This window comes from Pelodiscus sinensis, chromosome 11 (genome assembly GCF_049634645.1).
Source record: "Pelodiscus sinensis isolate JC-2024 chromosome 11, ASM4963464v1, whole genome shotgun sequence".
In the NCBI taxonomy this organism is placed as follows: Eukaryota; Metazoa; Chordata; order Testudines; family Trionychidae; genus Pelodiscus; species Pelodiscus sinensis.
The window spans coordinates 12,148,986-12,166,179 of record NC_134721.1 but is presented as its reverse complement, the minus strand read 5'-3'; the positions used below and the strand labels follow the sequence as shown (position 1 = coordinate 12,166,179).

The 17,194-nt window shown below is 42.9% G+C and overlaps 1 protein-coding gene across 2 annotated transcripts in view; it reads left to right on the top strand.

Annotated features, from left to right (window-relative positions):
* CNTN3 (contactin 3) overlaps positions 1 to 17,194 on the top strand; it is a 274,591-nt gene that overhangs the window by 60,925 nt on the left and 196,472 nt on the right. For both annotated transcript variants that reach the window (XM_075938655.1, XM_006113828.4), the window contains exon 2: positions 14,238 to 14,354. In XM_075938655.1, the coding sequence (XP_075794770.1) occupies positions 14,300 to 14,354 (55 nt within the window). In that variant the 5' untranslated portion in view covers positions 14,238 to 14,299. The remainder of the gene's footprint in view (positions 1 to 14,237; positions 14,355 to 17,194) is intronic.

The following is a 17,194-nucleotide window of genomic DNA, read 5'->3' as shown; positions in this document are numbered from 1 at the left end:
GAGAGAAAAATGAGCCCAAATGCTGCAGATGACATTAAATTATCACTAGAAAAAGAGAACAGATGCTGAATAGGTTTAAAAGTAAAGAAATTAAATGTCACAAATTCTTCTGTCACAAATTCTTCTGTAAACAGTGAATAACATACAGGGGAAAATCAAATAGCGAGAAGAAAAATAAATGCGATTTTTGCATGTGATGCTTGTGGTGGCTTTCAACCAGTGAAACACTAAAGAGGAAAGGTGAAGGCTTGTTTCCATTGAAATGAATGCCCGTTTTGTCACTGACTTCATTGGAGCCAGAATTTTACACAACACATTGGTTTCAGTGTAAACTGTTCTCTCTTAGTCTGTTTGTGTTACTGGCTGAATAGGGCCCTACAACTGACTTATTAACAATGAAATAAGATATAGCAAAATTACTGGATACAAGGCAGAGAAAAATTAGACTCGCAATACACACTGTGTACTGAATTGGGCTTGTCTGATGATCCTGTACAATATTAGGTAAGAGGTAAAGAATGGACCAAAGATGTGAGGTAACATTATTCTTTAACACCGGTTTCCTGCCAACTGGTGACTGGGCATGCAATTTGATAAAAATGGCTTGAGTGGATGTGGCTTTGCTACAGTTTTAAAGACACCAGCTCCAAAAGCAATTGACATCATAACATAATTTATTGTGGAAGAAGTGTTTCTAGAAATGGTTGCATGGGTGGCTCGTGTGTTTGTTTGTATGTGTCTTCAACTGCCCAAATAGCTCTGGGAGAAATTAGGTTAATTATCTGATAAAGAAAGCTGAAAAAGAGAAGACGTGTTGAAGAGACAGATGTGTGTTAGCATGATAGTTCCAATGATACTTGAAAGACCTGAGGAAAGATCGAGGAAGTGGCAGACACACAGAACTCTAGACAACATATCACACATGACTTTCTCCCTTGAGTGTATGTTGAATGTGCTTGGAACCATGGAATGCTGATATTGGAGAGCCAGCCCATAGAGCCCAGAAGAAGTTATTGTGGGTGTTGTTTTTGTTTTTTGTTTTCTTGACATCTCAGTCTCTGCATACACAGATGCAGCACCAAAGAGAGAGAGACTTTTGAGTATGTCAGCATTATTCTAAATAGCACAAAGATCAACATACATGCAGTTTTGAGAGCACGTGATTTAGGAAAACTGTGGCGAGAATGCAGTCTAGCGGATAAAGCAGAGAGCTTCAGGAACCTCCAGAGTTCAGGCCACTGCTCCATGAAGCCCCTGATTCAGGAAAACACTTCTGCTTAGGACAAAACTTAAATGTGTGCTGAAATTCTATTGGTGTCAGTGGGACTTGAGCATATGCTTAAAGTTCCAGATCTGCTTCACTGCTTTTCTGAATGGGGCTTACATTACATGGGGGTAAGTCACTCTTCTCTATGAATCTGTTTACTGACCTGTAGTTCGATCTAATAATATTTTTATGTACCTCATAAAGAGGTTTTAATGTTGATAAAGCAGGTTTAAATCCTTGACTAGAAGCTGCAGGAAGTAGGCAAAAGATTTTCAGTTTGCTGGAGATCATCTTATGGTATGGTTTGTAAAGTCTGCTCTACACCTTGCATCAGGCGCTATAAGAAGAAATCTGGTTAATTTATTTAACTTCCAAAGTTTATCTGAATAAGCTTGTGTGTGCTACTGGGCTAGCTACAATTTCCCTTTGGTAGTTTACTGAAGTGTTACAGTACAAACTGTTTAGTCTTCCTATTAAGGATGAAAGAACCTAAGAACATAAGAACGGCCATACTGGGTCAGACCAAAGGTCCATCCAGCCCAGTATCCTGTCTGCCGACAGTGGCGAATGCCATGTGCCCCATAGCGACTGAACCGAACAGGTAATGATCAAGCGATCTCTCTCCTGCCATCCATCTCCACCCTCTGACAAACAGAGGCTAGGGACACCATTCTTTACCCATTCTGGCTAATAGCCATTAATGGACTTAACCTCCATGAATTTATCTAGTTCTCTTTTAAACCCTGTTACAGTCCTAGCCTTCACAGCCTCCTCAGGCAAGGAGTTCCACAGGTTGACTCTGCGCTGTATGAAAAAGAACTTCCTTTTGAAAGAAATTCAAACCTTTGTAATAATGTACAGAATCCTCAAATTATGTCAATTAGCAGGTTGAGGCAAACTTCTAGTTTTTCACGAGCTGAGTAATCATGTTGCGTGTAATTGAGAGAGTGGGTTTTTGTTTACCCTACGTTTGTACTATCACTGACTTTACCTGTGAACTCGGTGTCATGGTGAAAGGTAACTGAGTGAGGATGGAAACATGTTCATCACCGAGCATGTCACAAAACTGGAATACTGCCACCTGTTTCACACATCGAGAAGACTTAGACTTTCTGAGCAGCTGGTGTATTAATGCTGCATCTAGAAATCAAAATATGCAGACACAATGTGGTGCATCCTCTGTTCTGGCAGAGTTGCTCTCTGTGGAGGACCTGAGAGGGGAAAGGTGATTGTTGCCTTTGTGTTCCCCCAGTCCTGGGACTGAGCTAGCAGCAGGCATAATTTAAAAGAGCCCAAGGGATGCTGGGAACTAGAAAGGCACACTAAAGACCATTCTGCCAGCTGGAGATAGCTGTATCTGGTCCTGTCCTCCGGCACGCTATCTGCTCCAGAAACAATGGGAGTGTGTGGTAGAGAGGTGATTATTCTGGCTCTGTACCTCTCATTCAGCCACACAGGGATTGTTCATCTAACCTGAAGAAAAATGGTCTTTAACAAAGAAAAAATGACTTCAATATGTAAAATTGACCATCCCTCCACCCATCCTCACAGACACTGCTTTGTCCTGGATAATTGAAAACAGGAATGGCTACCCACAGAAATATGAACCAACATCGCTGCTGGAGGGATAGGTATTTATGCCTTTTTCTTTTTAAAAGACTTAGGGTGCGTCTTCTCTGCACCGTTATACTGGAAAAACAAGACTAGCATCCATACAACAATTGCATTCTTTCAAAAAAAAATCGAAATAACGGAGGGCTTTTTCTGACATTGGGAAACCTCATTCCACGAGGAATAACGCCTCTTCCAAAAAAGCTCTTTTGGAAAAGGGTGTGTTTGGATGCTCCACTGCTGCTTTATTGAAATAGCGCCTCACCAGGGCCATTCTAAGATATTCCTCCCAGTGGCTCCTGGGGCTCTAACTTGAGAGAATGCATCCACATTAGGGGAGCCTGCCTCGGACTAATTTTGAGGCTTTCCTGTAGTTTGGACGCTCTATTTAGAAATAAGCTATTCCAGAAGATATCTTCCAGAATAGCTTTTTCCAAAATAAGCTTGCAGTGTAGACATAACCTTATTCTGTTTGTTTTGGGAAAGCTTATAAACACGTCTTGTTTATACCCTTCAGTATGGCCCAATCCTAAGCATCCAAAATTCATTATTCAGAAGATCCCTTTTTAACAGGGTGCCTTTTGGATTCTCTTTATTTGCTTTCCAGTTATTGAGAATTTAAAAGCCACATTTTTGAGTTGCAGAAAGTAGTTGTCCTGTGAATTAGGATCTGTGTGTTCAAATATTTCTGTCCTTTGGTAAGTCACATAGTATAGCTTCATGTTTACAAACCAATCTTCCATGTCAAATGAAACATGCATTTCAAAATCATTCCTAAACCCGATTCTGTAAACTTGGTTTGAAACCCCAAAATGACAACTATTAAATACAAAAGGAAAATAGTTCGGTAATAAAGTTGTGACAAAAACAATAAGTTATGAAATACTAGTTGAAACATAATGCTGTCTGTGTGATTTCCCTTCCTGTCTTTAGCTACTCGAGAAAACATTGTATAGTTACAAGATACATATTTTAGAACCTTGCAAAAACTAATAGAAGTTAGAAACAGTGATTCAGCTGTAACTCTACACATTCTTGTTTTTACTGGTTTGAGCCATACTTGCATACCATGATTTAGTAGTTATTAATAAATATTCTCCCACTCTCCTCAAAAATGTGTCTGTACAAATTAATGTCAGTTGCATGCACAATGTTCTAAGAAGCATCTTATTCACAGGTTTACTTCACTACTACTCAGTGACCAAATAGTTGTTTAGCAGAATTAATGGAAATGCCAGTAGAGGAAACAATTGTTGGTGAAATAAAATGGCTCTCCAACAGTGCTTTGGAGCACGTGACTAATGTAAAACTGGTTGAATGTGTACCGATGAAAATACCTCAACACATTTAAAACAATAAATACATGCCACCGTTCAGTATAAAGCTAAAACCTTATTTCACAGTTTGAATTTAAATATGTGGTGACTCAGAGAACAGAAAAAATAGATTTTATTGACAGATATGGGCAGGGAGAAAGTCTGATACACTTTCATGATGCACTATTATCTGTTAGTGCCTGACAAAGATCTACTGAGCAAAATTCTGCTTCTGCTATCATCACTGCAACCGTTGGCTCTGTGGGGCACTAACACTTCCTGAAGTGTGCTAGAGTAACTAGACCTTCCTGGAGTGTGCTAGAGTTTCCTTGTGAAATAGAAATCACATCCAATGTTTATCCAGTAGAAACAATAAACAACCAATAGGGATTTATTTTTTATGATGGAATGTTTATTCTCCTTAGAGGAGCAGCAAAGAGCATGGAAGCCAGAACAGAGAGATCAGGAGCAAACCTTCAGGAAAGACTTCTGAGCTCCTTCCATCTTTAAAACCCTGGTTATTGATAAAGAAAAGCATTGCAATAAGGGTGAGATAGACATGACGTTAAGCCATGATGATGAGATGAGGTTAGGGAGATTGACAGTTGTAGCCGTGATTAGTGGAGTGTGGCTGTCACTTCCAGACTCTCTCCTCCCACTTTGCATCCTTTGCAGCGGAGCTGCACAAGGATATTTGGGAGGTGTAATAATGTTTTAAGTATATCATTTGATCATCAGAGGTCTTGTGCACTGGTTACGATTCCAGACAAAATGTGGCCCCCGAGTAAACAAGGAAGACAAAGCTGGAACTTGAATTGTGTGGAAGCCAGGTTTGTTCTTGTATATTAACTGCTTTCTTCAGTTAATGCCTCCTGCTTAAGTTTATTTTTTTTCTTATGACAGGAAATGGGGGCTCCATCTCCCTCCACACTGGCCAGCAGATAGGATTATGTGTACTGTGAGTGTAGCAAGTTATGCTGCAAACCTTTCTTTGAGCTTAGAGGCACAATTCTTCCTCAAGCAAACACTGGTAGTTCTGTGCTGCCTCACAGCTTGGCTAAAAGGTCTAATCCAGTCGACAGTGTTATATTGTTCCTACAAATTAACGTGTGGCTATGTGATACACATGTTTCTTTAACCTTTAATATGAAGAACAAGAATGCACTGACTTGGCAGATTCGGTAGTGAACAGATTTCTTAAACATCTTTGTTTCAATCTGAAAATTGTTATTTTTGGTGAAAGGGAGGAAGAGTTTCAAAAGACTTTTACCATCATGTCTCATTTGACAAAAGATCTTACTGGAAGATTATTGCTAAAGGGAAATAGAGATGAACATATGATAAATGAATGTACAAGATATTTTATTAGTAGACATGGAATGATGTGGCAGGAAATTGTACCTTGCTACGGTATTAAGCACAACAATTTGAAAAAGGAGAAACACTGGAGAAGAGACATTTTAGGTAAAAGAGAGAGCCAAACTTTAAAAAGAAATGCTTCTGGATACCGACAGACAGAACAAAGTGTGACAATTACATTTCACCTCCAAAAGGTTAATTAGTTGACCGGCTAGTATGCGTTCTGTTGATATTAATGCAACATTAACAGTACTATCGTCAAGGTTTAGGATGAGTTCAGGTTTAATTTTAGTTTCAGTTGCTTAACTTCCTCAAAATAGTGCTTGGGGGGACTGAATGCATTTTTCATGCTTTGCTTTGTCCAGAAGCATTTTTTTTTTTAAAGCCCTGGGATACATACAACCATTTCCAAGTTATTCAAAAGTTCCCTTCTCCAGTCTCTGTGAGAAGTGTCATAGTACATAGATTTTGCATATATATTGTACAGTAGTGATGCCCATGACGAGGATAAAAATATTTCATCATAAACATTTGTCACTAATCGTTGTTGCTAAATGGAAAAGCAAGTTGCTAAAGTTGGATGGGACAATCATAATCCCTGTAAGATTCATTAGAAGCTGGCTGATGCTATATAAAACTCTCATCATTCTAATATGCAGGGCTCCGGTATCCATATTATTTCAACTAAGCGGGTCATCAAGGAGAAATCCCAACATGAGCAGCGTTTCAGTGGGCTCATTTACTGTTTGCCTGCACTTCCGACTGGCTCTGTTCTTTTGTCAGGGGAGTGAGTTTTGGAGTTCAGGATTTTTGTATATTTCAGTCTCTCCACTGACTGACAAGGCTAGAGCTAGGACGAAGGACGGATGCAAGGCACAGCATCCTGCCTGCCTCTTTTGGGGCTTTTACATCACATGCTCTCCCAAGGAGAGCTGGAATAGTGGACCTAATTTTCAATCCTGCCAGTTTGAACCACATTCTTCAACCCCATATGAGAGCTTTCATGCTGAATTAATTCTCTTCCTCTCTCCCAATACTCACCCTAATAGGAACCCTATGCCCACAGTGTTTGTTTTTTTTCTCCCTTGACCTTCTCTTCCTCATATTTACAAACCAAACAAAGTTTCCCATATCAGGAAGAGACCCCATCCTTCCTCTTTTTTTGCTTACTGGCCACCTGCTCTTCCATTGGCTAGTATTATTCTGGCTCTACCTTTCTCCTGCTGCTGTGATGGGCTCCCTTTTCTAACCTCTCAGATGAGGTGGCACCAAGTAGGGAATCAGGGTCATTGACGTGAACACTAGAGGAGAAAGCAGGGCCTTGACTCAATTCCACCTACCAGAAATTCCATCCTGCACCCTCTTCCCCACACATGGTCCAACCCAGCCAACCCCCTGGAAACTAGCTCTCCCAAAAGATTAGCCTGAAAGTATTAAACCACTCTCTCTCCCTTCTTCATCTCCATTGACAATTCCATTATCTTCTCCTTTTCACACAAGCTGTGTAACCTTTACTCTTCCCACTCCTAGGGTTGGCTAATTCTAACTGCTTCCTTCTTTTGAAGAACTCGAAAACTGGTTTTCCATGCTCGGCTCACTGCTCACTATGGTTACGGTTACTTCTTCCTGTCCAAGTTCCCTTTTGTGGAACACAGACAAGCTCTCCTCTCCAGCCATTCCTGTGCTTCTCCCAATCCTTTAGCTTTCCTGTCCTCTTGCTCTTCCCCGCCAAATACGTTGCTGCTTCTGTGCCTGAAACAGTTTCCACTCTGTCTGCACAGCACTTGGTGTCCTCTTTAATGTCTGACTTTTAAAAGCACCTCTTTGAGCAGTACTTCCTGCCTTCTCCTCAAGCGCCCTATCTCCTGTGTGGAACCAGTTGCTCAATGTTTTGTCTTGGGTTTGATTTGGCTGTCTTAGAATCTGACTATGCAAGATGCAGGGCAGTTTCAAGTCCCATTCATCCCTCACCACCTCAGACCCACTTACTGTGTTCACTCTTTGTGCACTGCAGATTTACTATGCAGTTACAGCTTGGTAACCTGTATGAATGCCATTGCACTAGACTACCATGTGTGTAAGAGTGTGTAGCGTACCTTTTTCAATAAATGTGTGTGGAATCACAGCAGCAGTACTGCATGCTGCACAGTATTGTCAGTGCTTAGGATTTGTCATATTTTTGGGGTGGAGGGATATGACTGGATTCCCAGGTGTGCCGCACACAAGTTACTCAAGTAGGGTAAACTTCAAAGAATGGGGCTGACAATCCCCAAAGCTTGTGGATATTCCAAGACTTAGTTGTAAAGAATTATTTCCGAATTAGTTCAGAAGTGATAGTCCATTGTCCATAATAAAGTTGAGATCTCAGTCTCACAACTTAAGCTTCCCCTACATGAAGCATTAAGCAGATCTGATTTGGAAGATTCAAGTGCCAAGAAAGGATCAGTTTTCTAGCAGTCTTGACCATACAGTCCTGGATGAACACTAGACTTTTGATGTCACCCTTTGCTTCTCAAACATCCCCGGTTGTTAACTTAAGGTAAAATTCCATTAAGTAGTTTATTATAAACTTTAAATATTATAGCACCCAAGATTCATTTAAACGTTATTTCTTTTTATCTCTATACTAGCTATGGTGATAGATAGGTACTGTTTGTTTATATGGCTAACAGTATGAGTGAGCATATACAATTAGCAACATTTGCATTTCAAAGTTCTAACCTATCTAGTGTGCAATGGGCTAATTACCATTCACATTCTTTTTAACAGGTCTCTAAAGATTGACTCCTTTCTATTCACACTTTACTTGACAATCTTTGTACAAGATTTATTGCAAAACATATAATAGTGGTAGCAACATAATTTGCATGTCAAAAGGGGGTTCTTCTATAACTTAATATTTTCATCTGTATTTGTTTTTTAATCCTGGAGCTTGAGCATTTCCTCTGTAGACATGAGAACTAGTAAAATGTGTGGTAAATTCTCATGCCACACAAAATTGCTTCAGGGTTTTGGCTCGTACAAAAAATATGCTTGTTCTGCAGTTGTCACATCAATAGAATTTAAGCAAACCCTAATCCCTTTGCTCCTTTTACTGGAGATTGTGCTAAGTCAAGTCAGCTCAAACATTTGAGCTGTTGCCCACTCTGCAATTCAAATGCCTTTCCCATCATTACAATTATGAATGCCTTTCAAATTAAGTACTCCTTCCGTGGCATAAATTCAGTACATCATGGTATATGACAAGTACAGCAAAGTATATGGCACAAAAGAACAAGAAGTCCTAAAATGGTGGCTGTGATTTTGATTTGTTTGCTTGACTTCTAGAAAGATGTGATTGTCAACAAAGATATTGAATTTAGGGAATACTTTAAAGGCAGCCATTGGAGACACGATGTGAATACATTATTGCAACAAAAGAACAAAAGTTTGTTTTTTATTCTCTTAAGGGTGCGCTGCTTTTCCCGGTTTTAAAATGATAACTATTAATACTGGAATGGTTCACAGTGTCTGGGATCCTTTTATATGCCACTTTAAGTGCCTACGACTGGTTTTAATTTTATAGCTTTAGAGGCAGAAAGATGGCAGTAGGTGGGGTTTTTTTTTGGGGGGGGGTCTTATAAAAGATTTGCATTTGTTAATATTTATCTGGCTATTTTCACATGGTTTTGTGAGGACCATAGTGCAAGGTCTAAAACTAGTTGTTTCACTGTGGGGTAAATTGTTTCCTCATACTTTAGCCAAACCTACATATGGAACCTAGCACAGTTTATCAGTGACTCTCAAATTGGTCTATGGACGAGTGGTGCTCCACATGCTGGGAACATTCCTAAATCCCAGCTTCTAACTTGCTTTAAAAATCATGAGAATGCATTAAGTATTTTCCTAAGATAGTTCAACATTCTGGCACCTTTGCTCATGATGAGCAGCATCTTACTCTGTCTGTAATTGTTACATGGTTGTTCTGCAATTCTGAATGGGAGGACAGGGGTCGTAAATAGGCAGGAAATTGATCCACAAGTCTGTTTGGGGCTTTGAACACAATCCAACGCTTGCTGGAGAACTATTTGTTCGGCTCTTACAGCATGCCTATTTTTGAAGTCACAATGTGAACATCCACACTACCAAACCTGGTATTTCAAAATAAGGGGCATGTTATTTCGAAATAATAACCCCGGCTTGTGAAGAAGAATAAGCTTATTTCGAAATAAGTTAGTTATTTCGGGAGTTATTTTGAAATATATATTTCAAAGTAACCCGAAACAAAAGACAGGACTATGCAGCACTTAAAGACTAACAAGATGGTTTATTAGGTGATGAGCTTTCATGGGCCAGACCCAGTTGAATCAGAAGTGGGTCTGGCCCACGAAAGCTCATCACCTAATAAAGCCTCTTGTTAGTCTTTAAGTGCTGCATAGTCCTGTCTTTTGTTTAAGCTAGCCCAGACTAACACGGCTGCATTTCTATCACTGTTCAAAGTAACCTGGTAGTGTAGACATTGCCTTCATAAGCTTTTTATAGGTGAGATTGCGAGCATCACGTATTATTAAAGTTGTTCAACATTTCGTACTTGAATTTTTCAGCTGCTTATGTAGCTTTTCCGAATTTTAACTATTCAGATTGAAATTTCCCATGCCAGATGTCTGCCTCAGGCTGAATTATCTTGGAACATTTCTGCCAAAATGCTTCAGCTATTTTTCTGAGAGCAAGGGTAGGAGAAAATACTTAATTTTGCCATTTACAGACATGCTGGAAAATGTTTGTTTGAGACCCTCTTCTGCCATATGCTGTAGAGCAGAAAGTTGATGCAGGAAGGGGTAGCCTTTGTATCAGATGTGCCTTTTGGTGTTTCTGTGAACATCTGCCCGAATATGGTCAAATTGTGAGCCTTAGGGGAAAAAAATTCCATTTGCACATGCTCAGCACTGCTGCTTCTGGATGGTCTTGCCTGGATTGTAGCTGGGAACTAGAACTGACAGAAAGGAGCTTCCTCCCTCTTTTCCCCCCCCCCCCCCTTCTCTCCCCACCCTGGGCCAGCCCCGCTGTCCCTGCCGGCCGATTCTCTCCCCATCTCTCCTGGCAAGCCCTGCTGCCCCCGCCAGCCCTGCTTCCGCTGGCCGGTTCCCCAGCTAGCCCCGCAATCTCCCCCAGGCAGCCTCACTGCCCCTGCCAACTGGTTCCCCCCACCCCCCGCAATCTCCCCTGGCCAGCCCCACTGCTCCCACCCCCTGGCCAGCCCTGCTTCTGCCAGCTGGTTTTCTCCCCCCCCCCTTGCGATCTCCCTTGGCCAGCCCCCCTGCTCCTGCTCCCCGAGCCAGCCCTGCTTCTGCCAGCCAGTTCCTCCATCCAGCTCTGCTTCCGCAGGCCGGTTCCCATTCCTATCTTCCCTGGGCAGCTCCACTGCCCCGACCCTGCTTCTCTGTGGCCCATATCCAACTCCCTCTCCCTCCTCCACAGCCAGCAATAAGAGCTCCCCTGGTAACCCTCACTACACCTCCGCCGGGAGCCTGAAACATACACCTGCATCCGCCCAGCCTAGCTGAGGGCTTGGAGAACCCGGCACTGCATGGGCAATCCGGGACCCCAGAACACCCTGGCAGCCATGCTGAGGCCCAGTATCTTTTTTTCCCCACGGCCCGGTAGTGGGCCGTGGCCCATAGTTTGGGAAACGCTGGACTAGGATAACTTGCAGAACCCTGGACAAGATGCCATGAGAACTTGACCTTAGATCCCTGAGAGAGAGGGCTGGACAGAGCAGCTTCTTGGGGCAGTAGTCTAGGCAGTGAGGTAGCAGTGTACAGCAGAGACACATAGGGCACGTCTAGACTGCCCACGGCTTTCAAAAGAAGATACGCAAATTCACACCAGATTTGCATATCTTCTTCTGATTCTGTTTTTGGAAGAGTTTTCTTTTTTTGGGGGAAAAAAAAAGTCTAGATGTGCTTTTTTCGGGGGAAAAAATCCTTTTTTTCGAAAGAACCCTGTACACCTCATTTTCTTTTAGGAAGAAGGGCTCTTTCAAAAAAGGGGTGTATGATTGTGTGTGTGTGTTTGTTTGTTTTTTTGAAAGAACCACATCTAGACTGCTTTATTTATTTATTTTAAAAAAACTCTTCTGAAAACTGGATCAGAAGAAGATATGTAAATTCGTGCCAAATTTGCATATCTTTTGAAAGCTGTGGGCAGTCTAGGTGTGCCCTTAATAGGAAACTGCTTCTTGCAGGGTCCCTGGGCTGGGACCCAGAGGAATGGGCAGACATGGCTTCCCCTGCCTACCCCCCAGCAGCTACAAAAACAGGGTGAGAAGAAGCCTGGTCCCAGGTGACTGACCAGGAAGGCCATCCGGGACACTTGCGCTCCCAGAGCCAGTCGGAGCAGAGGAGCTTGTGGAACCATGCCCTTGGCCACAAAGGGGTGCTTGTGGGAGGGTGACCCCTTAGTGAAGTTGAAAATGGGAAGAAAAGTAGAGAGTAACTAGAACTGTGGGGGACAAGTGGCAAGACTGTAATAAAGGCAGGTGGACTGAAGCTGGTGAGGGAAACAGTGGGGAGGGCTGAGGACCAGTTGTGGGGGATTAAGGACCCCTGAAATAGGCAGAGGAATTTGGGGAGAGGAGACAACTGTGACAGGTTGGCCAGTCAAAGAGTCTGGGGACAAGGAATCAGGGTAGATGGGGGAAGGGACAGGACTGGAACTGGCTAGACAAGGAGACTAGCACTGGGACGAAAAGCTAGGGGTGGGAAAGAGGAAAAGATAGGAACAGTTTGGAGGAGAGTAGACAGAAGTAGTAAAGTTGGGGACAGGCAGGGGAAGGGGGGAGAGAGAGGGAGAAGGAAGATACAGGAACATCTGTGAACACTAGGCCAGTCCTTGCAGAGTGTGGATTAGACCTCAGGATTCCTGATTCTCCCCATTTGTCTGCTCTTAGCAGTTAACTGTGAAAGCCACTGGTGACGTGTCCCATTCCTCTCTACTGCTGGTCCACACAGCGGATGACACCTCACTCCTCTGTCAGTTATTCTGCTAGCTCAAGTAGCAAAGGTCTGTGGGATGGATCTTAGGTCCCCAATCCTGCTGCTGCTCCATGTTAATGTCAGTATGATTACACTGCTTTTTAGAAACCTAGGAAATTATACAACCTATGTTAAAAGAACATCATTAAGGTTGTAAAGTCCAGGACTCAAGACCATCCTTTCCTCCCCTGCATCATTCACTCCACACCTTCCCACTTCTGCAGCAACTAAAATGGATCCTATAAACAAGTCTCCTTTGTTATACAAACATATTCCCAGCTCATGCATAAACTATCCTTATCCTATGCCCTTGATGAGGCAGGGATCCTGCAGAAAAAGTTGATAATGGAATTTAAAGACTGTGTCCTAATACATGTGCACAAGTGGACTGAATCAGAGTTGCGCTGGCAATCTAATATTTGAGTGTTTGACTTGGCAACATTAAGTTCTTTTAGTGTTCATGTTGAACACAACAAAACGTTGCTTATTGTCACAGATATTTTTTCCTAACATGAGCGGAGCATAAACGGATGGGCTACTGTCTGCCAGAGCCTACAGACATCCTAAAACAATAGTTCTAAGACTTGCAAACTGTCCTGTTCATCTCAGATAGGATGTTGGTGCTGAAACCTGATGAAGATGCTATTAAATATATTTTGCAATCCCAAACTACCTGGTGCCACATATGCCAGTTGTTCTCTGGATTGATAACTCTTTGGTTCCCCCTCTACGCGCTTTCCAGTGTGGTTATGCATTCTCTGTGCAAATTTGCAACATAAATAAAACCTCAGCAACATCATTGCATTGGTGTTTACATGTGTTAGTCCTTGTGTTACAGTGGTACTGGTGACGAGAGGAATACAAGCTGTGTATGTAACAGCAGCATAGACAGATTCCCTTTCATTGCTATTTGCCTCTGCTGCACCTTTTTCATACTTTGAAAAGGTAGTATTTGAGACCCCAGTGTTAGAGAAATCAGCACACATCAGTGTAGGTTTCTTTATCTCTTCTGTGCTTCTCTGAGTGATGATTGGTTTCCCATTCTTCTCACATCAGGCAGAGCTGAGAATACTTAAAGGTCAGACCAACCTGAGGGAGAAAAGAGGCACTGGCTAACTTTCCCATGTGTGCAGTGTCATGAGAGGAGCAAAAATGGGGGGGAACCCCAAACCTCTAAAACCGAGCACATCCCCCATCCGTTTGTGCCGCAGAATTGAGCAGTTTTGCTTTTTATCCTGAGTAATTTGATGCTGTAGTTTTAGTCCTCAATCCAGCAAAGCAGCTGAAGCACAGGCTGAACTTTTGTGCAAGTGTAGACCTCCTGAATTGGACTGTGCACATGTGTAACTGCTTGTCTGGATGGAGCCCTTATTGCAGCTCCATTGCTTTTATATTAGCATGCTATTTATTTGAGCAGGAGGGAGAACAAACTCACATGCTTGCCCGTGTGCTTTTCTTGATTTCTAATCAACTCTGTGCTATATTGCACATCTAATTATAGGTTTGTGCTCTTCTATGGCTCATGATTGAGACCTAAATAGAAAAGAGAGTAATTTCTAAGGATTTAAGTGGCTGTCAATCTGCTATTATTAAAAAAGTGCTTTCTTAAGGAAATGAGGTTTTCATTTGGCTCCCATGATTATACTTTATATGTATATATTGTTTTAACAGATTAAAGGTTTTGCGTGGAAGACGGCGACTGGATAAGATTGACTAACTTTTGAAAATTGAAGATGGTGATGCTGTGGACACAGTTGTTCCTGCTTTCATTCATTGGCTGCCTTGGAGGTAATGACGTATGATAACCTTTGGCTTCTAAATTAAAATTGTGCTTTGGTCACTTCTGTGGGGGGCGGAGGAGGGGGAAAGATGTTGAGAGTTCCAAGCTAAACTGCATAGAAGTCAAACGTGAACTGCAGGATTTAGAACAATGTTTCTCAACCAGTAGTATGAGTACCTTTAGGGGTACTCGAGAGAAGTCTGGGGGGTACATCAACACAACTGAAATTTGGAAAAAAACTGAATTTTTGTTTTGTTTTACAGCGCTTCATTTTTGTACTTTTTACACCCAAAAGTTTCATCACCTGCCTGACTGTGATTAAGTTGTTTAAACAAATGTGTTGTAATGGTAGAGAAAAAAAGTTGTCTCTCTGAAAACTGGGGGTACTTATAATAATTTTTATTTAAAAAGGGGTTCTTTATAAAAAAAAAAGTTGAGACACTGATTTGTTCTAAAACAGCTGCTCTGTTTGTTTGTTGCATTGAGCCACAGTATTGAAACCAGTTAAAAAAAAGTGGATGTTATTGCAGATGTTGCTAGCTATGTTTATATTGTAGCTATGCTAATATTTTGAGAAGAAAATCCTATGAGTGTTAAATTTTAGATGGGAAGAAATGTTGCAATTCGGTGCATTACCTAGGCAGACCACTTCAGCCTTTGTTACAACTCCATGTACTGCAGAATGGGTTTCTTTAGAAAGGATACACTTGCTCTATTGCCACACCAGATCAAAACGTACATGTTGGCTTTTTCCACTCTGGCAGTCCAGCTAATTCACAATGCCTGAAATCTTTGTTGCCTTCCAGTTCTGCTGTCCTGCAGTTCTGCTACTTTATTTTTTGCTTCACTGAGGTCAGCAGCAGTGGTAACTCCTAATGTTGCTTTGTGGGCTTGTGGTGTTTTGTTATTGCTCATCTTCTCACAAAGTGGAAAGGAAGAATGAGCCCCTTTTTGTCCTCTACCTCCTGGGAACCACAGTGACCTCATTGCCTATTTGACTTCACTGCGATTGCAACAAAGCGGAATTGGCCCACAGTGCCCATAAATGACACGGCCACCTTCCCACCCAACACACACATGCTTCATCCAACAGTTGTAGTGTCAGTCTGGATTTATTGTTCTAATATCAGTGGCCATCCCAAAGGAGCTCTATGTTGTTGTGAGCTACCTCATTCAATAAGGCTCTTGGATGCACTTGAATCCGCAGTGAGAGAAAAGACAAATTCCTTTTCAATAAAACACTTGGCACACGAAGGGAGAGCACACGAGTAACTGGCTACAGAAGCAGAGACAAGACCTGAACGGAAGGGGGGATATTCTCCTGCAAGCACATCCCTGCCCTGTTGAAAACCCAAACTGATGGTCTCTCTGATAGGCTTTTGCAACTTGACACATGGATGTGGATTTAGAGACATTTGTCTTGCTAAGCCAGGCCTCTGAAGGCAGTCCCTCTGAAGAGCAAGATCTGGTGATTGACTCTATTGATGCCTGTAACAGTGAAGGAGGAAGAGCAATCTGTTATTTCTGAAGTGGAGTACTAGTTGCAGAAATAATGTCTGCGGGCAAAATTCATACGTTGGGAACAAAAATTCCCCGTAGGAGAAATGCAGTTGTTGTTTCTGTCTTTAAAACAGGAAAGGCTGCTCAAAACACAAAATCTATAAACAGACTATGGGCCAAATCCTAGACCTCAGCCAAACAGGGGTGTTTATTCTCTGCAGAAGCACTGTTAACAGATGCCTGTATTCTGGCTGGTGATGATGCTGATTGGTGTGCAGAAGGGTGTGCTGGAGTCGCGTCACTGGACGCAAGACGGAGACTCTGGAAACCCACGTTCTGCTCCTGACACTGCTGCAGACTTGCAGGTTGATCTTGAGCAAGTCAGTTAGCCTCTCCGGGACTCAGTTTTTCCCCATTGGCAGAGCGGGACTCGGGTGTCAGGAACATTGTGCATTCAACTGTTAGAAGACAGACAAGCAAAGTTCCATCACGGTTAGAAGTCCTAATTGCCTTTTTTTTTAGAGCTGCCTTGTGGCTTAGGAATTAACACTCACATCAGGAGCCCTCCCCTCCCTCCTCAGTTCCAGACCCAGTGGGCATGACACTGCCCTTCTCTTCTTATAAGTTCTGTTTGGCTCTAGTCCATCTCCCTGTGTCCCTAGTGCTCCCCCAGGCACCTCTCTCTTTTGCATGTCATGGTCTGTTCCTTCTGTGGGGCCCACAGGAAGCCAGATCGAATTAGGCTAGAAGGGAAAAGACTGCAGGGAATCGCTCCTGTATGGGGGGCAATCTTGGGATGCTGCTGTTGTGTGGATCTCTGTACTGGTTTGCCACTCAGCAGCACATTCAAAACCTGGGAGATGAGGCTCTGGAGGAGCTCACCAAGCTGGGGGTAGTGGCCTGTGGTGGCCAAGGGCTACAATTACAGCACAGAGCCATGAGCCTCGGGTTCCACCCAGGGGTGCCAACAGCCAGGCTGGGTCCCTGAGCAAGGGAGAGGGGGAGCAGCTCCATGCTCCCAGAAGGGGTGGGGCCAACAGCACCACACACCCCAGCCCTACCTGGAGGGTGCTGTGCGGTGCCCACACCTCTCCAAGCAGCCCAGGACGTAGCTGCATAATACTCCCCTGGAGATTTAAAGGCCCAGGGTTCCGGGTGCCGCAGCAGCAGTGGCTGGAGTCCTGGTTCCTTTTGAATTACTGGGTCCTGGGGCAACTACCCTTCTTGACCCCGCCCCCCAAATAGGTAGGCCTGGTTCCACCTCTTGCTGTGGTGTGGAGCCCACAGCTAAAAACACACTTTTCATTCAGTCTGGAGAGTAAGGAACCTGCTGCACAAATTGGGGCAC